This window comes from Molothrus ater, chromosome 22, assembly GCF_012460135.2.
Source record: "Molothrus ater isolate BHLD 08-10-18 breed brown headed cowbird chromosome 22, BPBGC_Mater_1.1, whole genome shotgun sequence".
Lineage (NCBI taxonomy): Eukaryota > Metazoa > Chordata > Aves > Passeriformes > Icteridae > Molothrus > Molothrus ater.
Genome location: NC_050499.2, coordinates 4764688 through 4788220, shown reverse-complemented (window position 1 = coordinate 4788220; position 23533 = coordinate 4764688). Strand labels below are relative to the sequence as shown.

At 42.0% G+C, this 23533-nt stretch overlaps 1 protein-coding gene across 1 annotated transcript; it reads left to right on the top strand.

The window, feature by feature from the left end:
• Positions 1–3572: 3572 nt before the first annotated feature.
• CRTAM (cytotoxic and regulatory T cell molecule) lies at positions 3573–21914 on the top strand. Its single transcript, XM_054517104.1, has 10 exons — positions 3573–3627; positions 7713–7865; positions 10227–10379; positions 11948–12079; positions 16685–16855; positions 17626–17691; positions 17836–18210; positions 19315–19461; positions 21015–21098; positions 21609–21914. The coding sequence occupies exons 1-10, from the start codon at positions 3573–3575 to the stop codon at positions 21779–21781; spliced, it is 1509 nt and encodes a 502-aa protein (XP_054373079.1). The 3' UTR covers positions 21782–21914.
• Positions 21915–23533: the final 1619 nt, after the last annotated feature.

Below are 23533 nucleotides of genomic sequence, written 5' to 3'. Positions count from 1 at the left end.
CTGCATCAGATCCCAACTTTTATTCTATCAGCACTTCCCAGGCTTTTCCCTCTCTCCACAATTAAGGAAAGAAAAGCTGCAAACCTGCCAAGAATAAAGGGTTAATTTTAATAATTTGCAATGTATGGCTTAGGAAAAAAAAAAAAAAAAAACAAGAAAAACCCCAAGAATTAAATGGACATTACACTCAAATGAACAGAGCTTTGCTTGTTTATGCAAAATGAGGATCCGGACCATGATAATTTCAGTAAAAATTGGTATTTCCCTTTTCACTGCATGGAGCAGTTTCAGACAGGAGCTGCTGGGGCCAGGGCCCTCCTGCTATGAAATTCTGGTGGATTTAAAGGAAGTGGTGAATTCATCCCCAGAGAATTCCTTTGGTTTCTGGTTTGGTTTGATTTCTTTCAAGAGGCACTGGGGGAATGAAGTCACAGGGAGGAGGTGGGGGAGCAGTGCTTGGGATGGTGTCACTGGACACAAGAAATGCAATTAACAGTGGCTCTTAATGAACAGCCTGGCTGCAAAGGCTCCAAATCACTTCTTGCTGCTCCCCACTTCCTCAAATTCATCCCCCAGGGACTCTTCATGACCCACAACAGAAAATACTCAGCCAGTTCCTTTATTATTTCTCATTATTTCTCATTATTTCAGTACTTTCTGAACTTTCTCTCCATGACATCTCTTCAGACTTGATGTTATCAACAACTCCTTTTCCTTTTTTTTTGTTTTTTTTTTTTTTTTTGTTTTGTTTCATTTTCCCCTTGTATCATTCTGTTTATCATGGATTTTGGTTTATTTTATTTAGTGTGAGCAGATTGTATTTATTTGAGCGAGAAAAAAAAAAAAAGTTTGCTGTTTAAAAAAAACCAAAACCCCCAATACCTGTATTGCCAAAACCAGCTGTAATTACCTGTGACATCTGTATTTTTTTATTTTAGGGCTGGGGCAGGCAAGGGGAGGGTGGGTGGTTGTTTTTAATCTCAGTTCTGAGTGCTGTTAAAACAACCTAAAACAACCACTGCGTTCTAATTCGCTTCTCACATTGAAGGAACTCTCGGCACTCGGACACGAGCCCCTCGTGGCTGGATTAACGCAGATGCCGAGCACCCTTCCTGATCCGGATTTCCTCCGGAGCGCTGGGGCTTTGAGCTGCATTTTCCCTTTTTTCTGAGGCTGAAATTCGCTCCCTTGACAGCAGATGGCACAAAATCCTCCCGACTCCGGCTCTCCGTGCCCGGGGATGGGATTTTCCCTCTGAATTCAGGTTTTCCCCGGAATTATTTCACTCTCCGGTCTGGAACTGAAGCCACGACTTTCAAGCCAAACTCACTTTTCCAACACATCTATCTTAATCTGGGTTTTAATTTTTTTTTTTTTTTCCTTTCAACCCAATTTTATTTCTTTTTTTTCTTTCAATTCCGTTTCAAATTCATGACCTGCAGCTCTGTTTTCCAGTAAAATCGATTCCTGATGATGAAAACAAAAAACACAGATTTATCATCCAAACACCCTCTGAGTGATGCACCTGAAATTTCATGGGAACAGGTCCTAATAAAACACACCTCGTGTTTATAATTAATTTTGTCCACTTCACTCAAGCACACACAGCTTTTAAACCACCATTATCTTATTAAATCCAGTTTATTTTGACTGAATTCTGAGCAGTTCCAAAGGAGGATCTGCCAAAAATTCTCTTTTTGGGAAATCACAAATCAGGAGGTAAACTCGGATAACTGCGATGTTATCACACCACTGAGGGGGGCACCAGGCTGGAATTATCAGACCTGCAAGGAAAATCCCGAATTGTGTCCCTGGGAGCTGCTGGTGCCCCCTTCCCTCCTCTCCCAGCCCCTCCTGCCCCAGGCACGGGCACCGATTCCCTTTGGGATGTTTGGGAAATATTTTGGCAATTGTAGTCTTGTCTCGAATTAGGTGTGAGGAATCACAGGGAGGAAAATCTTATTTTCTTCAGCATTTTTGAGTTTTCTTGGGGGTTTTGTGTTCAACAGTCTCGTTTCGATTTCCCTGTGCTGTTCCTGCAGCATCCCCTGGCACAGCCACCCAAAAACCTCCCGGCACAGTGGCACAAAAGGGACTTTTCCTTTTGTAACCCAGACGTTTAAAATGGGTTTTGAGCTGCCCTGCCAAATCCACGAGGCTCATTTTTATAATCCAGGCCTTTCAAATGGGTTTTTAAGCAGCCTTGCCACATCCACGGGTGACATTTTTGGGGTTTTTTTAGTCCAGGGATTTAAAGTGGGTTTTTAAGCTGACTTGCCAAATCCACGAGCGACTTTTCTTTTTTAAACCCAAGGATTTAAAATGCATTTTCAAGCAGCCTTGCCACTTCCACAAGTGTCATTTTTATAATCCAGGTATTTAAAATGGGTTTTAAGCTGCCTTGCCACATCCTCAACTGTCATTTTATAATCCAGGCATTTTAAATGGGTTTTAAGCAGCCTTACCACATCCACAAGTGACATTTTTTTAATCCAAGGATTTAAAATGAATTTTAAGCATCTTTCCCACATCCACTAGTGACACTTTTTAATCTAAGGATTTAACATGGGTTTTTAAGCAGCCTTGCCACATCCACAAGTGTCATTTTTATAATACAGGTATTTAAAATGGGTTTTAAGCAGCCTTGCCACATCCACAAGTGTCATTTTATAATCCAGGCATTAAAATGGGTTTTTAAGCAGCCTTGCCACATCCAGAAGTGACATTTTTTTAAATCCAATGATATAATATGGGTTTTCAAGCTGCCTTGCCACTTCCACGAGTAACAATTTATAATCCAGGTGTTTAAAATGGGTTTTCAAGCAGCCTTGCCGCATCCACAAGTGTCATTTTTATAATCCAGGTATTTAAAATGGGTTTTTAAACTGCCTTGCCACATCCACGAGTGACCTTTTTTTTTAAATCAAATCATTTAAAATGGGTTTTAAACTGCCTTGCCACATCCACAAGTGTCATTTTTATAATCCGGGCATTTAAACTGGATGGATTAAAAAATTAAAATGGACGGATTAAAACATTAAAGCAGGTTTTTAAGCAGCCTTGCCCCATCCACCGAGCGCCTGCTGCCTCCCTGACCCGGGGAATGAAACCCCGGCCACGCCAGCCTCAGGGTGACCCCACCCCACATTTCCCTGCCCTTTTCCCTCCTCCCTGCCCGGGCTGAGCCGGGGTCCCGGCCCGGGGGCATCGCTGAAATTCCGAGTCCCCGCTGCTGTCGCCCACCGGTTCCGTGAGGTCACCGCGGGCTCCGCGGGCTGGGGGCAGAGGGAAGGGACAGCGACCCTGGGGCGGCTGAAGGCGCGGGAAATGCGCTCAAAAGGCAGCGCGGAGAGCGCGCAGGGGAAGCCGAGCCCAGCCAAGCTCAGCCAAACTCAGCTCAGCTCAACCCAGCAAAGCTCAGCTCATCCGAGCCCGGCTCAGCTCAGCCAAGCTCAACTCAGCTCATCCGAGCCCGGCTCAGCTCAGCCAAGCTCAACTCAGCTCAGCCAAGCCCAGCTCAGCTCAGCTCAGCCCAGCCAAGCTCAGCTCAGCCCAGCCCAGCCCAGCTCAGCATGAGCGTGCCCGGGGCGCTGCTCGCCGTGCCGCTGCTCCTGCTGCTGCTGCAAGGTAAGCCCGGCTTTATCTCAGCCCAGCTCTCCTCCCCAGTCCAGCTGGGAAAACTCTTCCCAGAGCTCCAGCACAGGGCACAGGGCTGCTGGGTGTGGGTGACAAAATTATAATGTCACCCTTTTCCCAATTTTGTCACCCCTTTCCCAATTTTGTCACCCCTTTCCCAATTTTGTCACCCTTTTCCCAATTTTGTCCTGTCCCAGTGCCCTGCCCAGTTGGATCTGCTTTTCTAGAGGAACCCCTCTGGGGGTTTTCTCCCACATTTGCCCTGAGCCAGGACATCACCCCATTCCCAATTTTGCCACCCCATTCCCAATTTTGTCACCCCATTTATATGAGTTGTCACCCCGTTTAGGGGTCAGTGAGCTCACTGAATCCCAAACCCAGGATTAGTGTGACCTAGTTACTCCTGGGTGACAAAGCTTTGGGGTATCCAAAGATTCTGCCTTAAATTTGGGCAGGGGATCAAAATGAATGCTTGCTTTGCCTGGGTCAGAAATCCAAATCTGCCCTTTTGGGTGCATTGTGTGGAGTCAGAGCAATTTAGGGAGAACTTGCAAAGTTCTTTGGAAAGGAAAAGCACTTGAGATGTTCGTGCCCTCACTCCTGCTGGAGGAGCAGCTCATTTGGATCTCCTTTGGCTTCAGGCACAGGAGTGTGCCAGGTTCGTGTCTGAGTGCCGGGCAGAGGATGGAGGGAGGGTCTAACAGAGGACCCAGGGAAGGAGCAGGGCACCCATCCACGGCAGGATCCCTGCGGGCTTCACTCCTGCCCTTTGCAGGAGAAACGGCTCCGTGATCCCGGGGCTGGATCCATGGATCCTTTCTGGATCCTGGAGCAAATTCCCTCTCCCTCCTTGGCAGACCCTGGAGCAGAAACCACTGCAGGGCTGTCTCTGACAGTTTGCTAATTCTCAGTACAACCCCTCTCCTCCCTTTTGCCCCAGACTCGTGCAGGATGAATTTGTAGCTGTTGCCTTGGCTTCCAGAATTAACTCAACTCCACAGGTCAGCAGTCAGGACAAAACTCATTAAATGGGGTGGCTGTGGGTTACAATCTCACAGGTAACTGCACCAAAATCATTAATTGGGGTGGCTCTGTGGGTTACAGACTCATAGATAACTGTGCACCAAAACTAACTCATTAAATGTTTGTGGGTTACAGGCTCATAGATGACTGTGCACCAAAATGAACTCATTAATTGGGGCGGCTCTGTGGGTTACAGGCTCACAGATAACTGCACCTGTGAGAAATAATACTCACTTCCAAAAATTTGAAAGGTTTATTAACACCTTATCAGAATGCACCGTTGCATTACTCATCCAGAACAGCACCAAAACTGACTCATTAAACAGGGGTGGCTGTGGGGCAGAATCTCACATACTGCACCAAAATCGCTAAATGAAATGACTGAGGGTTACAATGTCACACATAACTGCACCAAAATCGCTAAATGAAATGACTGAGGGTTACAATGTCACACATAACTGCACCAAAATCGCTAAATGCAATGATTCAGGGTTACAGTCTCACACATAACTGCACCAAAATCACTAAATGAAATGACTGAGGGTTACAATCCCACAGATAACTGCACCAAAATCACTAAATGAAATGACTGAGGGTTACAATCTCACACATAACTGCACCAAAATCACTAAATGAAATGACTGAGGGTTACAATCTCACACATAACTGCACCAAAATCGCTAAATGCAATGATTCAGGGTTACAGTCTCACACATAACTGCACCAAAATCAGGAAATGGGGTGGCTCCGTGGGTTACAGGCTCACAGACAACTCTGCACCAAAACTAACTCATTAAATGGGGTGGCTCTGCCAGTAACAATCTCACACATAACTGTGCCAAAATCATTAAATAAAATGACTGAGGGTTTCAGGCTCACAGATAACTCTGTGCCAAAATCATTAAATAGGGTGATTGTGGGTTAGAATCTCACAGAAAACTGCACCAAACTCATTAAATAGGATGATTGTGGATGACAGGCTCACAGATAACTGCAGCAAAATCATTAAATAGGATGATTGTGGGTTCCAATCTCACAGATAACTGCACCAAAATCATTAATTAGGATGGCTCTATGGGTTACAGGCTCACAGATGTTAAAATAGGATTGTGGGTTACAATCTCACTGATAACTCTGTGCCAAACTCATTAAATGGGGTGACTGTGGGTTAGAATCTCACAGCTAACTGCACCAAACTCATTAAATAGGATGATTGTGGGTTAGAATCTCACAGATAACTGCACCAAACTCATTAAATAGGATGATATTGTGGATTACAGGCTCACAGATAACTGCACCAAACTCATTAAATAGGATGATATTGTGGATTACAGGCTCACAGATAACTGCACCAAACTCATTAATTGGATGATTGTGGGTTAGAATCTCACAGATAACTGCACCAAACTCATTAAAAATGGGGTGATTGTGGGTTAGAATCTCACAGCTAACTCTGCACCAAAGTCATTAAATAGGATGATATTGTGGGTTAGAATCTCACAGCTGACTCTGCACCCGTGCTCTCAGTGCAAGTCTCAGTGCAAGGAGCTCTCAGTCACTTCCTGGGGGCTCCCAGAGCAGCAGCCACAGCAGAACCACTCTGCTCAGAGCCTCTGCAATTCCAGCACCAAACTGCTGCCCTTTCTGGCCGAGGATCTGGCACTTGGTGGCAGAGTGGTTATTCCAGGTGGGATTCCCGTGGGACAGAAGCCACCAGCCCTGGAGCTGCCATGGGGACGTGTCCCACATTTGGGGACCGCAGTGGAGCCCCTGTGCTGGGAATGAGCTGCCCTGTGAGTCATGCTGTGAATCAAACTCATTTTCCAGTGGTCTCCCGTGGAAATTCCATTTCTGCCCCGGGCTGGAACAGCAAACATCACCCCCAGCTCTTCTTGCTCAGCCCTGCTGCTGTCACCCCCAGAGGTGTGATGTCCCCACGCTGCCGGCGGTGACAGGAAACCATCACGGGGACAGAAATACCCGAGGGGGCTGTGAGAAACCACACGCGGCCCCAGCTGCCTCTAAACAACTCTCACCTCCTGCCACAGCTCCTCTCACAGCCACAATCCCCACGGGAAGCTGCCCTGCAGGGAGACGAGGCTGGTGCTGGAGGTACCAAAATCAGCTCCAGCAAAATTCCCGACAAAAAAAAAAGTCATTTCCGAGCATGAAGAATATGAAAATCTTCCCCAAAGCCCAGAGAGATTCATTTCCTCAAACTGCAGTGGGAACTGGCAGCCGACAGCTGCGTGGAAAATCAAATCAAAACACACAAAACAGGAATGAACCCAAAACTCTCCTGCTGCCCATTTACTCAACTCCAAGGCAGGCAGCAATGTTAGAATTCTCCAGGGCACAGTTTTTGCCTGGAGAAGGCAATTCATCCAAATTGTCATCCAATATTCTCACCAAGTGTTTTATCTGCCTTAGAATGGCTGGAGAGAAAAAGCACATTTTACTGCCAGCCTGTGAAATGAGCTGGGAGAAGAGAGAGTGAAATTTCATTTTAGTAACCTCTGCCAGGCCAAGTCTGGGGTTTTTTTTCAAAAGTTTCATTTCTGAATAAAAAAGCCTCGTTTTTAGAGGTGTTGGGAAATCATTCGCTGCTCAGTCACACACGGAGCAAATGGGACACAAAATCAGAGACAGTTTGGGTTGGAAGGGACCTTAAATATTATTCAGTTCTCATCATGGGATAAGTGAAAATTGAATGTTTGTGTTTAAATCCAGGGAGAAGTGCATGAGATGGATCTGCTTCAGTTCTTTATTGGCTAACAGTGAAATACTTTCTTGGCTAATGACTAAAACTGGTTTAATAATTAAATCTGGTCATGCTGGCAGGTGGAGATCCCAAACCTTTGTCACACAGATGACCTGTCCAATGACAATAATTTATTTATATCCCTACAACCATACCGGCAATGTAGAAGTATTAAAAAACCATTGCAAAAAAAAAAAAAAAAAGGAAAATTAACACATTACTCTGTGCAAAATGTCCCTGCTTTGCTTCATGTCACAATTTCCAACTTGTTTTTCCCCCTGCTGTGTGGCAGGGGGGTTTCCAGGGGCTACCAGCGACTCTGTGGCTCTGAAGGAAGGAGAAAATCTGAACCTCAACTGCACCTTCAGCACCCTCAGCAGCAGCAACTTCACCCTGCAGTGGTTAAACCCTCAGAATTTCACCATTTTCCTCAATGCCCAGCAGGGTGAGTGTGGAACCCAGAGTGGTGGCGCTGCCCAGCAGGGCTGGGATGCTGAGCTGGCCCCGCTGCCACCCTGGCCAGGGTGGTGCCCAAAGTGCCAACGGGGGGGGGGGGGGGGGTGTGGCAGGGTCCAGAGGGTCCTTTGTGGTCACCAGAAATTGGTGCCTTTTGGGGCCACCTGAAAACAGAGGCCAGACAAAATTAAAAGAATACAGAACACTGTTTTTCTGTCTATTGAAGGGCCTTCAGGTACATTAGGGCAGATAAAACCCACCCAAAATGGACAATGGGTCACAGGTTTCACATTTTTATGAGTTTGGTCCATTTGCATTTTGGGGGTGAATCTGCCAATTCCAGCTTCAGCTGATGAAGTCATTGACCCCAAGTTTGCTGCCCCCAAGTCCCTTTTGTTCCCATCTCTGGGCCTGAGGCAGTGAGGTGTCCTTGATTGCCAGGCCTGGAGAGGAATTGTTGTGTCTGCCCCAAACTCCACACTGTGTGTGGAGTTCAGAGTTCTACACTAAAGAACTGCAGGATTGCAAATAGATGGAAAATATAATAATATACTATTATTAAATAGAATTTATTATTATTGGTAGTAGTAGCATTAGTATTAAACATACACCATCTCTTTCAAATAGATGGAAAATAGAAAAGCTGAAATCCTGGAGAGGAATTGTTGTGTCTGCCCCAAACGGGGAAGCAGCAGCTCCCACTGGGTGTGGAGTTCAGAGTTCTAAAGAACTGCAGGTTCCAAATATGTGAAAAATATAAAAGTCGAAATCCTGAGGCACCAACTCCTTCCCCCGGGGGGTTCAGCTGCAGGCAGGGGTGGTGTTAAATCATTTCCTGCTGCAGTGGGGACCCCAGGGCTCTCAGGGCTGAGCTGCAGCTGCCACAGCGCCCCGAGGCCAGCACGGAGCCCACGCTGGGCTTTGGGGACAGAGGGGACATTCCTGGCAGCCCTGGCTCTCTTCTACTGGCAGGAATCCCGTGCAGTGCAGCGGGAGGAGATTCTGGGGAAACAGCGATGATTTTGAAATGCGCTGGCAAAGCTGCAGTTCCGTTCCTGCTTTCCCCCCTCCCATCTCTCCATCCTTTCCATCCTTTTCTCTCCTCCTCTTGGTCCAAATGCAGGGTGAGGAGAGCCTTGGCCTTCCCCCTCTGCAGCATTCAGCATTCCTTGTCAAATCCTCTAGGTTTTAATTATAAAATCAAAGAAATGAAATCGTTAATTATAAAATTAAATGAATAAAATAAATTAAATTAAATAAATAATTTATTAAATTAAATTGAATAAACTAATTCTAAATGAAGTAAATTCTAAAATTAAATAAATTAAATAAATTAAATAAATTAAATAGTTAATTATAAAATCAAATAAATCAAATAAATAAAATAAATAAATTATTAAATTAAATTAAATAAATTAATTATAAATTAAATAAATTAATTCAAATAAATAAATTAAACGAGTTAAATAAATTAAATAAATTAAATCTTAATTATAAAATTAAATAAATCAAATAAATTAAATAAAATAAATAAATTATTAAATTAAACAAATTAATTCTAAATTAAATAAATTAATTCAAATAAATAAATTAAACAAGTTAAATAAATTAAACAAGTTAAATAAATTAAATAAATTAATTAAATCTTAATTATAAAATAAAATAAATAAAATAAAATAAATAAATTATAAAATTAAATAAAATAAATTAATTCTAAATTAAATAGATTGATTCTATAATTAAATAAATTAATTCTAAAATTAAATAAATTAAATACATTAATTAAATCTTAATCCTAAAATTAAAATAAATTAAATAAATTATTAAATTACATTTATCTCAAATACATTTAATTATTTATTAATTAAATTTATTGAATGAATTTAGTTATAAAATTAAATAAATTTAGGTATAATATTAAAATTATTGGGATTCGCCCAAATTGCTGGGATTTCCTTCCAGCTCAGTATTCTGTCAAACCCTCAGCTAAAAAAAAAAAAAAATTAAGATGAAAAGAGAAGTTTTGAGGTCTCTTCCCCCTGATGTTTGTACAAAACCCCAGTTTCAGTTCAATTTAAGGGCAGAAAGTTGCATTTTCTGTGCTGCAGCTGTGGGAAAAGTTCATGGACTTGCTGGGCTGACCCCGAGGGCTCCTGTAAATTGTGCAGCAGGAGGGAAGAATTAAAGATCAGAAAGTCGAGAGAGAGAGAAAGGAGAGCAGCGATGCCCTAGGAGATGCTTTCATTTCCAAACCTGAACTTTTCAAATCCCATAAAATAAAAACTCTCCCCAAGCTTTCTCCCTGTGCTCTACCAACCCCTGTGTGTGCTGCATTTTCTGCTCCTGGCAGTTTTAAGGGACCAGAGGTACAAACTGCTGCGCTATTCCAAGGAGGAATTGTCCATCCAGCTGTCCAACCTGAGCCAGCAGGACGAGGGAATTTACAGGTGCTTGTACTACACCAGGCACGTCAAAACCAAGAGCCAGAATGTTGAGATTTTGGGTAAGTGCCCTCACCTGCCTTGGTTTTTTACCTAGAGCAGGACAGAGCCAGCTCCTCAAATCCACACCTGAATTTTTCCATCAATTTTTCCACCAATTTTTCCATCAATTTTTCCATCAATTTTTCCATCAATTTTTCCACCAATTTTTCCACCAATTTTTCCATCAATTTTTCCACCAATTTTTCCACCAATTTTTCCATCAATTTTTCCATCAATTTTTCCATTTTGCTTTTAGCTCAGCCCCCTCCTGTGGCAGCAGCTCCCTGGCCACAGACAGCAGGCACAGACTTTGCCAGAAAAACCCTGGGAAGCTCTGGGAAACTTAGAGGAAAAGAATTCAAACAATTATTGTCTCTCTTTCTGTAGCCATTTCTTATGGATATTGCTCTCTAAAATTCAAAGAATTCAAACAATTCAAACAACTAAAAAAATTATTATCCCTCTGTAGCCATTGTTCATAGAGCTGGTTCTCTAAAATTCAAAGAATTCAATTAATTCAAACAATTAAAGAAATTTATTATCTCTCTGTTACCATTGTTCATAGATGTGGTTCTCTAAAATTCAAAGAATTCAAGCAATTCAAACAATTATTATCTCTCTTTTTGTGACCATTCTTTATAAATAAGCTTCTCTAGAGTGTGTTTTTGATAGCCACCAACAGTGCGGGAGAGGTTTTCACTTTGAGGCCAATCAGGTCTTAGGTCCACCATCGTTTCTACAAAAACTGTTGATTTCTGATAATAAGGTCTTAGGTTTTAATTGTTTTTATAAGAACTGTCGATTTCTAACAATAAAATCTTAGGTTTTCCATTGTTTCCATTAGAACTATTGATTTCTAATAATAAAGTCTTAGGTTTTCAATAAGAACTGTAGATTTCTAATCACAAATTCTTAGGTTTTCCATTATTTCTATAAGATCTGTCGATTTCTATAACAATAAAATCTTAGGTTTTAATTGTTTCTCTAAGAACTGTAGATTTCTAATCATAAAGTCTCAGGTTTTCAATAAGAACTGTAGATTTCTAATCACAAATTCTTAGGTTTTCCATTGTTTCTATAAGATCTGTAAATTTCTAACAATAAAATCTAAGGTTTTAATTGTTTCCATTAGAACTGTAGATTTCTAATAATAAAGTCTTGGATTTTCCATTGTTTCTAGAAGAACTGTAGATTTCTAACAATAAAATCTTAGGTTTTCATTGTTTCCATTAGAACTGTAGATTTCTAACAGTAAAGTCTTAGGTCCACCATTGTTCCTACAAGAACTGTAATAATAAATTATTTCTAATAATTTACTAACAATTTAATAATTATTATTTCTAATAATAAAATGTCTTTCATGCCTTCTGGATCATGGAGTCAATGCTAATTATTACTCCCTCCAATCATGCTGATTAAAAGGAAAAGAAGAAATAACGCCGATGAAAAAAAAGAAATAATGCTGATGAAAAAAAAAGAAATAATGCTGATGAAAAAAAAGAAATAATGCTGATTAAAAAAAATAAATAATGCTGATGAAAAGGAGTAGAAAATGCCCCTAAACTGATCCTAAATCTTCCTGTTGCAGCTGCTCCATCCCAGCCGGTGCTGGAAATGTCCTGGGATGAGGAAAGAGGCCTCAACCTCTCCTGCCACACGCAGGGGGGCAGACCCCAGCCCCAGATTTCCTGGCTGTTGGACAACGGGGTTGAGCTCCCAGGTAAGAGCTCAAAGCTTCTTTGAGGACTAAAATTCTTAATTTTTTTTGGTCAGTTTTGGGTGGTTTGAGGATGGTGGAGGGGGAAATCTCAGCTGGGCTGTAATTCATGGCTACAGCTTGGGGCAGGTGTGGGGAACAGGCAGGACGGGGATAAAATAAACCCCAAATCCTGGGATTGCAGCACTGAATTGCACTGGGATAAAACAAACCCCAAATCCTGGGATTGCAGCACTGAATTGCACTGGGATAAAATAAACCCCAAATCCTGGGATTGCAGCACTGAATTGCACTGGGATAAATAAACCCCAAATCCTGGGATTGCAGCACTGAATTGCACTGGGATGAAATAAACCCCAAATCCTGGGATTGCAGCACTGAATTGCACTGGGATAAAATAAACCCCAAATCCTGGGATTGCAGCACTGAATTGCACTGGGATAAAATAAACCCCAAATCCTGGGATTGCAGCACTGAATTGCACTGGGATGAAATAAACCCCAAATCCTGGGATTGCAGCACTGAATTGCACTGGGATAAAATAAACCCCAAATCCTGGGATTGCAGCACTGAATTGCACTGGGATAAATAAACCCCAAATCCTGGGATTGCAGCACTGAATTGCACTGGGATAAATAAACCCCAAATCCTGGGATTGCAGCACTGAATTGCAATGGGATGAAACAAACCCCAAATCCTGGGATTGCAGCACTGAATTGCACTGGGATGAAACGAAGCAAAACCCTTGGAATTTCAGCACAAAATTCCACTGGGGTAAAACAAACTCAGACCCCTGGAATTTCAGCACTAAATTCCACAGGGATAAAATGAATCCAGAATCCTGGAATTTCAGCGCTGAATTCCACTGGGATAAAATAAAGCGAAAAATCTTGGAATTTCAGCACTGAATTGCAGTGGGATAAAATGAACCCAGAATCCTGGAATTTCAGCATGAAACTCCACAGGGATAAAATGAGCCCAAACCCCTGGGACCTCAGCTCTAAATTCCCATGGGATAAAATGAACCCAGAATCCTGGAGTTTCAACAGGAAATTCCACAGGGATAAAATAAACCCAGAATCTTGGAACCTCAGCACTGAATTCCACTGGGACAAAATAAAGCCAGAATCCTGGAAACTCAGCTCTAAATTTCAGTGGAATAAAATAAACCCAAAATCCTGGAAGTTCAGCACAAAATTCCACTGGGATAAAAAAAAAAAGCCAAAATCCTGGAGCCTATTTTAAACCAATTTCATTGGAATCTAATAACCCCAAATCTCTGTAATTTCAGCATTAAATTCCACTGGGATAAAATAAACCCAAAATCCTGGAATTTCAGCAATAAATTCCACAGGGATAAAACAAACCCAAAAATTTGGAACCTCAGCACTGAATTCCAGTGGAATAAAATAAACCCAAAATCCTGGAATTTCAATAGGAAATTCCACAGGGATAAAATGAATCTAGAATCTTGGAATTTCAGCACTGGATTCCACTGGGATAAAATAGACCCAAACCCCTGGAATTTCAGCGCTGAACTCCACTTATTTGGGATAATTCCACTTTATTTGGGATTTAAAAAACCCCCAAAATCCTGGAGCCATGGTTTTCAAAGCCTTTCTTCTCCTTTAACCTGTCTGCTGCTCAAATAACTGCCATTCTAGCAGGGCTATAAATAACATTATTCTACAAATCACTGCTTTTAGCAGCTCCAGTGCACATCTGCACAAAAAATGTGAGCAAAACACGAATGGTTTTTTTTTTCTTTCACGCACCAACAAGCTCTGACTTGTGTTTTGCATCATCAAGAAATGCATTTAAAGCTGAACCTGGCCCTAAGATGGTTTATTTTTAAGTAAGAGCTCTAGAAAACAGCAGGGAATTGTGTGTTCTGGCCTGAGTATGGATGGAAATTGGAGTTAATAACGAGAATGAATCAGGTCTGAATAAAGTAAAAAATGAAATAAGTCTTAATAAGAAGAGTAAATCGGGTTGGCAGATAAAATCTGGAGGGTTTGAATGCAAAAATAAAAAGGTGTTCTGGAGTAATGCCTGGTGGAAAAGCAGGTTTGTAAATGCTGCCTGTGTCTGGGAAGAGCTGGGCCGAGTGTGAGGGCCTGGCAATACCAGCTGGGAAGTCACAAAAACCCCAATATTTCTATAAACTGGTATTTTATCCCCATGGTTTTTTTTTTTATCTCTGTCCCTCACAGTGTTTTTCCAAAATTAGGGCGTTCCCCAAGCCTGAGATCACCCTGATAAAGTGAATTATTTGTGACTTCACAGCACACAGTTCAGACACTATAAACACCTCCTGCAAGCCAGAGCTGCATTTCTCCAACATTTTAACAAATATCCAACATTTTAACAAATATCCAATATTTTAACCAATATTTTAACCAAAAATCTCTCCTAGCCTTTGGAGCAGAGGGAAGACCTGAGCTGGCACCTCCCAGCCCCAGGAAAGCCCCTCAGAGCTGGGGCTGCTGCCTTGGTTTACCTGGGGCTGCCCTTCAGAGCAGCCACTTTTACATGAAAAGATGAGAGACACAAATTTCATTGTCAGAAATATAAAAATTCATTGCCCTAATTCACTATTGCTCCAATTCCTGTGTTTTTCTCCATTTTTTTTTTTTTTTTGAAGGCTTGGAGTGACTCTCCTTCCTCCCCCTTCCATCCCCAGCTTTAATCACTTCCTGCAAATATTTACACTAATCAGAAAACAGCTAATAAATCTTAATTACTGACAGCAGCAGGGCTCAGCAGGGGCAAAGCAGCTGTAATTACTGACAAAGATGATTTCTGAAACCCTTTTGGAGCTCTCACCTGGCCCTGCTGGGGATGCAAAAGAGGCTGAGAAAGGCTGGTCTGGAAAGGTTCGTTTGGAAAGGTTCATTTGGAAAGGTTCGTCTGGAAAGGTTCATCTGGAAAGGTTCATCTGGAAAGGTTCGTTTGGAAAGGTTCGTTTGGAAAGGTTCGTTTGGAAAGGTTCATTTGGAAAGGTTCGTTTGGAAAGGTTCATCTGGAAAGGTTCATTTGGAAAGGTTCGTTTGGAAAGGTTCGTTTGGAAAGGTTCGTTTGGAAAGGTTCATTTGGAAAGGTTCATCTGGAAAGGTTCGTTTGGAAAGGTTCGTTTGGAAAGGTTCGTTTGGAAAGGTTCGTTTGGAAAGGTTCGTTTGGAAAGGTTCATCTGGAAAGGTTCATCTGGAAAGGTTCATCTGGAAAGGTTCGTTTGGAAAGGTTCGTTTGGAAAGGTTCATTTGGAAAGGTTCATCTGGAAAGGTTCGTTTGGAAAGGTTCATCTGGAAAGGTTCGTTTGGAAAGGTTCGTTTGGAAAGGTTCATTTGGAAAGGTTCATCTGGAAAGGTTCGTTTGGAAAGGTTCGTTTGGAAAGGTTCGTTTGGAAAGGTTCGTTTGGAAAGGTTCATCTGGAAAGGTTCATCTGGAAAGGTTCATCTGGAAAGGTTCGTTTGGAAAGGTTCGTTTGGAAAGGTTCATTTGGAAAGGTTCATCTGGAAAGGTTCGTTTGGAAAGGTTCATCTGGAAAGGTTCGTTTGGAAAGGTTCGTTTGGAAAGGTTCATCTGGAAAGGTTCGTTTGGAAAGGTTCGTTTGGAAAGGTTCATTTGGAAAGGTTCATTTGGAAAGGTTCATCTGGAAAGGTTCATCTGGAAAGGTTCATTTGGAAAGGTTCATTTGGAAAGGTTCGTTTGGAAAGGTTCGTTTGGAAAGGTTCATCTGGAAAGGTTCATCTGGAAAGGTTCGTTTGGAAAGGTTCGTTTGGAAAGGTTCGTCTGGAAAGGTTCGTTTGGAAAGGTTCATCTGGAAATTGGGAATTTCTTTCATTCCAGGGCAGCAGAGCAAGGGGCGCATCAGAGGCTCTGCATTGTAAACAGGAATATTTGTGTCCCTCAGGAAATATCTGAAACACCTTCCCCTCCACCAGGGCTGTTCAAACACATCTCTGCTTACATCAAATATAAATTTATTTTTCATATCGTCAGCATTGCCTGCAGGACTGGGAATCCCACCTGACTCCCCCTAATTCCTTGTGGCAAAGCAGGGAATCCTCTGGGTAAATTCCAACAGCTGGAAAAGGGGAAGGGTCAAACCTGTGCTGTAGGAGAACAAGATTTCAGGGGGATAGAAATTATTTTATTTTATTCTTCATTTTATTGTATTGTATTGTATTTTATTGTATTTTATTTTTATTTATTTTAATTGATTTTATTTTGTTCTTTTTTATTTTATTTTAATTTTTTTATTTTTATTTTATTCTTTTTTATTCTTTTTTCCCTTTTTTAAATACTTTTTTATTTTATTTTATTTTATTATTTTATTTTATTATTTTTTATTTTATTATTTTATTTTATTTTATTCTTTATTCTTTATTCTTTATTCTTTATTCTTTATTCTTTATTTTATTATTTTATTTTATTTATTTTATTCTTTATTTTATTCTTTTTTATTCTTTTTTATTTTATTTTATTTTATTTATTTTATTCTATTTTATTTTATTCTTTATTTTATTTTATTTTTTTTTTTATTCTGTATTTTATTTCATTTCATTTCATTTCATTTTATTCTTTTTTCTCCCCACGGACTTGCAGGTGACACCAGGCACCAGCTGGGAGCTGATGGCAAGAAATGGAGCAGCAGGAGCACGCTGAGGATCCTCAGCTACAGCCCCGGGGTGACAGCCACCTGCCTGGTCCAGCACCCTGCCCTCGGGCCACAGCGGCTGGGGGCCTCTTTCCCCTTCCAGGACCTCCCCAGCTCGGGTACTGCAGCTCTGCCTCTCCAACCTCACTGCCCTGAGCTGGTGAAATTGATACAGACCCCAAGAATTATGGGCTCTGCTTTAAAATGAGGAACCTGGGGCAAAAGATGGGTTTGGAGCTGTTCCTCAGCGGCAGAGCTGAGCAGCAGCTCCTGCCCCAAGCTCCCCGCGGCCAAGTGTTTCATTTTATTCCTCATTTCAGAGCAGCAAGGGCGGGAAAGGGCAGGAAAAATATTCTGAGGGCAGGAAAGGTGAGGGTGGGACTGGAAGTGAGACCCTTGATCAGCCAGAAAACCCAGTGAAAAATCCAGAGCATGGAGCAGGGCAGAAAATCCGAACAATCCAGAGCATGGAGCAGGACAGAAAACCCAATAAAAAATCCAGAGTATGGAGCCGGGCAGAAAACCCAATAAAAAATCCAGAGCATGGAGCAAGGCAGAAAATCTGAACAACCCAGAGCATGGAGCAGGACAGAAAACCCAATAAAAAATCCAGAGTATGGAGCAGGGCAGAAAACCCAATAAAAAATCCAGAGCATGGAGCAGGACAGAAAACCCAATAAAAAATCCAGAGTATGGAGCAGGACAGAAAACCCAATAAAAAATCCAGAGTATGGAGCAGGACAGAAAACCCAATAAAAAATCCAGAGCATGGAGCAGGGCAGAAAACCCAAACAATGCAGAGTATGGAGCAGGGCAGGGTGGTTTTTCAAGGATCTGCTCGGTGGCAAAGATTCTTCTGATTTTTGTCGTTTTTTGGGGGTTTCTTCAGGCTGCAAACAAGCAACCAGACTTGCAGAGGACGCACAAGTTCCCAGCCCTTCAGAGAATCCAGCAGGTACCAGCCCCTCTGCATCCCCAGAGAATCCAGAAGCTTCCAGCCCCTCTGCATCCTCAGAGAATCCAGAAGCTTCCAGCCCTTCTGCATCCTCAGAGAATCCAGAAGCTTCCAGCCCCTCTGCATCCCCAGATGATCCAGAAGCTTCCAGCCCCTCTGCATCCCCAGAGAATCCAGAATTTTCCAGCCCTTCTGCATCCCCAGAGAACCCAGAAGCTTCCAGCCCCTCTGCATCCCCAGAGAACCCAGAATTCTCCAACCCTTCTCCATCCCCAGAGAACCCAGAATTTTCCAGCCCTTCTGCATCCCCAGAGAACCCAGAATTCTCCAACCTTTCTCCATCCCCAGAGAACCCAGAATTTTCCAGCCCTTCTGCATCCCCAGAGAACCCAGAATTCTCCAGCCCTTCTGCATCTCCGAAAGATCCAGGAGTTTCCAGCCCCTCTGCATCCCCAGGGGTTCCAGCAGTTCCCGGCTCAGCACCAGCCCAGCCAAACCTCACAGGTGTCGCTCTGAACGGTGAGTTCGGTCTCAGCCACCTGAGTTTATCAAATCTGAAATGACAATTGCAGAAAAGCTGCCGGGCACAGAGCTCCATCCCACATCCCAGAGCAGTGTGGGACCCAGCACGGCATTTCCTGCTTGTTCTCCCTTTTTCCCAGCCTGTGGTGGTGTGTGACCTCAGCACCGCAGCACCAGCCAAAATTCCTCTCCTTGGAGGAAGAAAGGCAGGAGCAGGGTGGGGAGCCAGCCTGGGATGCTCTGGATGGGCTGCACTAGATGGCACTGTGCAACAACTGTTCACAGAACTCACAGAATTACAGAATTCACACAATCACAGAATCACAGAATTCGCACAATCATAGAATCACAGAATCACAGAATCACAAAATCACAGAATTTACAGAATCACAGAATCCCCAGGTTGGAAGAGACCCTAAAGATCACTGAGTCCAACCCAGCCCCAACAGCTCAACTCAACCCTGGCACCCAGTGCCCCATCCAGGCTTTGTTAAACACACCCAGGGATGGGGACTCCACCACCTCCCTGGGCAGAACATTCCAGAACTTTATCTCCCTTTCTGTAAAAACTTTTCCCTGCTATCCAGCCTGTATTTCCCTTGGTGCAGCTCGAGGCTGTGTGCTCTGGTTGTGTCAGCTCCTGGAGAAAGAGAGAAATTCAAGCAGCAGCAAAAGAGGATGATTTTAGAAAATCCCAGAGAATGGAATGGGGTAGCAGGGAGGAAATTCTGGGAAGCACAGCTGGAAAAATCAATTTCTTCTAGCAACCAGTGTAACTGATGAAAAAGACCACTGGAAATGGAAAATTTTGGAAAGGAAAAAGTATAGATAACTAAAGGAAAGGAAAAAGAAATACATATATAAGGAAATCTATAAATATTTCCTTTTATGTATAAATAATACAAATAAATAATATATAAAAAAGGAAATATATAAAAGGAAAATGTATACATAACTGCAAAAAGGCCTCTTTGCTCCAATCAGATTTCCCCTGCAGGAAAGAAACTTGTTTTTTCAGGAATGCATCCTTGGGGTGAAATCATTCCTGTTTGAATTCCCAGAAATTCCCAGCACATTTAACAGCACCAACCTGTGTTACAGAGCAAAATCCCGGATCCAAAGGGCTCCTGAGGAAGGAGAAGAATCTCCTGCTGCCCATCCTGGTGGCTGCTCTGATCCTGGTGCTGCTCATCATCGTGCTGCTGTTCATGGTGAAGCTGAAGAAAGCTCACGGGGTGTGGAAGAGAGGTGGGCAGCGGGAACTGGGGGCTCGAGGCCATCCCTGAGGCGCTCAGGATGAGAAATCGCCGCTTTGTGACTCTTCCCTCGGGATTTTTGGGAGATGATGGTGTATGAGATGGTGGTGATCTCTGTCAGGATGAGAAATCCCCAATTTCTAACATTTCTTTCAGGATTTTTGGGAGATGATGGTGATCTCTCTCAGGCTGATAAATCCCCAATTTCTAACTCTTCTCACAGGATATTTATGAGATGGTGGTGATCTCTGTCAGGCTGAGAAATCCCCAATTTCTAACTTTTCTCTCGGGATTTTTGGGAGATGATGCTCTATGAGATGATGGTGATCTCTCTCAGGATGAGAAATCCCCAAATTGTGACTCAGAATTTTTATGAGATGGTGGTGATCTCTCTCAGGATGAGAAATACCCATTTTTTAACTCTTCTCTCAGGATTTTTGGGAGATGATGGTGTATGAGATAATGGTCATCTCTCAGGCTGATGAGGTCCCCATTTTGTAACTTTTCTCTCAGGATTTTTGGGAGATGATGGTGATCTCTCTCAGGCTGAGAGATCCCCATTTTCTAACTCTTCTCACAGGATATTTATGAAATGGTGGTGATCTCTGTCAGGCTGATAAAATCCCCAATTTCTAACTTTTCTCTCAGGATTTTTGGGAGATGATGATGATCTCTGTCAGGCTGAGAAATCCCAAATTGTGACTCAGAATTTTTATGAGATGATGGTGATCTCTCTCAGGATGAGAAATTCCCACTTTCTAACTCTTCTCACAGGATATTTATGAGATGGTGGTGATCTCTCTCAGGCTGATAAAATCCCCATTTTCTAATTTTCTCTCGGGATTTTTGGGAGATGATGGTGATCTCTGCCAGGCTGAAACATCTACATTTTTTGACTCTTTTCTCAGGATTTTTGGGAGATGATGCTCTATGAGGCGATGAGAAAATCCCCAGGCTGAGAAAATCCCCATTTTGTGACTTCTCTCTCAGGATTTTTGGGAGATGACAGTGATCTCTCTCAAGCTGATAAAATCCCCGTTTTTTGACTGCTCTCACAATTTTTGTGAGATGGTGGTGATCTCTCTCAGCCTGATGAGATCCACATTTTGTGACTCTTCTGAGAATTTTTGGGAGATGGTGGTGATCTCTCTTGGGCTGAAACATCTCCATTTTTTAACTCTTCTCTCAGGATTTTTGGGAGATGATGCTCTATGAGGCGATGGTGTATGAGGTGATGGTGATCTCTGTCAGGCTGAGAAATCCCCATTTTCTAACTCTTCTCTCAGGATTTTGGGGAGGTGATGGTGATCTCTCTCAGGCTGAGAAATCCCCATTTTCTAACTCTTCTCTCAGGATTTTCTGCTCAAGGCAGAGGGTGAGAAGGAATAATGGAAAAAAAAAAATCTCATTCTCATAATTCAATTTTGTGGTGTTTTAATTATTTAAAAATTCTTTTTTTTTGTTATTTAATTTTTTAAACATTTTATTTAATTAAATTTAAATAATTTAATGATTTAAATTAAATTTTGTGGGTTTTTTCCACAGAAAATGATGTTTCAGAACAAACACTGGAGAGTTATAAATCCAGATCTAACGAAGACAGTCCAGGCCATGAGAAGAATGGACAAGGTAAAAAGCTTTAATTAACATATTCTTGTAAATATGTTCTTGTTTTCAACAAGAACTAATCCTTGTTTTATTTAATTATAAAAAATAATTATCACAATAATATTATAAATGTTACAGTATTATAATATTCAATTAGTATTAAAATAATTATAATAAGTATTTAAGTTTATTTAATTAATTATAAATAATTATAATAATAATATTATAAATGTTATAATAATTATCATATTCTAGTAATATTATACTATTTAATTATCATAAATGATTCTTGTTTATTTACTTATAATAAATAATTCTTGTTTTATTTAATTGCTGCTGACCATGGCCAGAGCAGGTGGGAGCCATAAATACTAAATACTAAATAATACTAATACTAATGCTACTGATAATAATAATTTATTAATAATAAATTATAATTTATTATTATATATAAATAATTTTATTATTTATATTAGAAATAATAAATTATTAATAATAAATAATACATCATAAATATGTGTTGTGTTTTAGCTGGAAATCCCAAATCCAACATGCAATATGTAACAGAAGGACACATGGAAACCCCAGAGAAGGATCTGGAAACCCCAGAGAAAAATCCTGAAAGGCCAGAGAAGAGCCCAGGTGACAAAACCACGGCAATAAATGAGGAGATGTTCACATGTGGAAGGGAGACAGACGTGTAACCATGGCAGAGCTGCAGGAAACTGCAATTTCCTGATATTTACAATAAACTTTTCGGGGATCTTGATTTGAGGGAGCAGGGGGGACAGGGAGCTCCATCCCAAAGCCACCTGGGGGTGCTTTTGTCCTGGAGACCTGGCCTGGGTCACCTGGAACCTTCTGAGCATGGCAGGAACCTCTGCCATGAACAGCTCAGCACCTCAGGTGACACTGGAGACCTGGTCTGGGTCACCTGGGACCTTCTGAGCACATCAGGAACCTCTGCCATGAACAGCTCAGCACCTCAGGAAACCTGGCCTGGGTCACCTGGGACCTTCAGAACCTGTCATGAACCACTGCCACCAACAACTCAGCACCTCAGGAAACCTGGCCTGGGTCACCTGGGACCTTCTGAGCATGGCAGGAACCTGTGCCACCAACAGCTCAGCACCTCAGGTGCTCCTGGAGACCTGGCCTGGGTCACCTGGGACCTTCAGAACCTGTCATGAACCTCTGCCACCAACAGCTCAGCACCTCAGGTGACACTGGAAACCTGGTCTGGGTCACCTGGAACCTTCTGAGCATGGCAGGAACCTCTGCCATGAACAGCTCAGCACCTCAGGTACCCCTATAAACCTGGCCTGGGTCACCTGGGACCTTCAGAACCTGTCATGAACCTCTGCCATGATCAGCTCAGCACCTCCTGTGCTCATGGGACCCCAAACCTGGGTCACCTGGGACCTTCAGAGCACAGCAGGAACCTCTGCCATGAACAGCTCAGCACCTCAGCGCCCTGGCAGGACATCCAGACCCAAATCAGGATATTGATGATAATAATAATAATAATATATACAAAATAGGATATTTATGGTTGATTTTGTCACCTCCTCTGTCACCACAGGTGCTACAAACCCACTGTGACTTTTCTCCCTGGGACCCCAAACCTGGAATTGCAGCTGGGTTTAACCAAGCTGGGAAGCAGCCTGATGGTTAAAGGGTTAAAAATAAAAAATAACAGAAATCTAAGCCAAATGGTTTGATGGTTCTGTGAAGGGGATGTTCCCCATGGGACTGCCCAAATGGGGCAGCAGAAGAGCTGGGACTCCTGCAGGGCTTTACAGGAGCCCTTCCTGCTCCAGGAGGGTAAAAGCCAACCCCTAAAATAAAGAAAATGTGAATTACGAATATTTTTTGTCATTTGCACAATCACAGAATAGTGATTTATTTAGTTAATGTGAATGACACTGATTTTTGCCATTTGCAGAATCACAGAATAGGGATTTCTTTATTTAAATTACAATGATTTTTGCCATTTGCAGAATCACAGAATAGTGATTTATATTTAAATGTGAATGACGATGATTTTTGCCATTTGCAGAATCACAGAATAGGGATTTATATTTAAATGTGAATTACACTGATTTTTGTCAGAATCACATATTCGCGATTTACATTGAAATGTGAATTACGATGATTTTTGCCATTTGCAGAATCCCAGAATATTGGTTTATTCATTTAAATGTGAATTACAATGATTTTTGCCATTTGTAGAATCACAGAATAGTGATTTACATTGAAATGTGAATTACAATGATTTTTGCCATTTGCAGGATCACAGATTAGCGATTTACATTGAAATGTGAATTACGATGATTTTTGCCATTTGCAGAATATGAAAAGTGCGTTTTTCTCACAGAATCCCAGAGCATTTGGGGTGGGAAGGGAGCTCTGGAGATGGCCCAGCCCAACGGCCCTGGCCAGGCAGGGTCACCTGG

What these genes read in the sequence shown, in the direction of transcription:
- CRTAM (XM_054517104.1), top strand. Translation starts at nt 3,573, where the DNA reads ATGAGCGTGCCCGGGGCGCTGCTCGCCGTGCCGCTGCTCCTGCTGCTG. An exon ending in TTTCCTCAATGCCCAGCAGG is followed by an intron (nt 7,866 to 10,226) that starts GTGAGTGTGGAA and finishes TGCTCCTGGCAG; the next exon opens with TTTTAAGGGACCAGAGGTAC. An exon ending in CCAGAATGTTGAGATTTTGG is followed by an intron (nt 10,380 to 11,947) that starts GTAAGTGCCCTC and finishes TTCCTGTTGCAG; the next exon opens with CTGCTCCATCCCAGCCGGTG.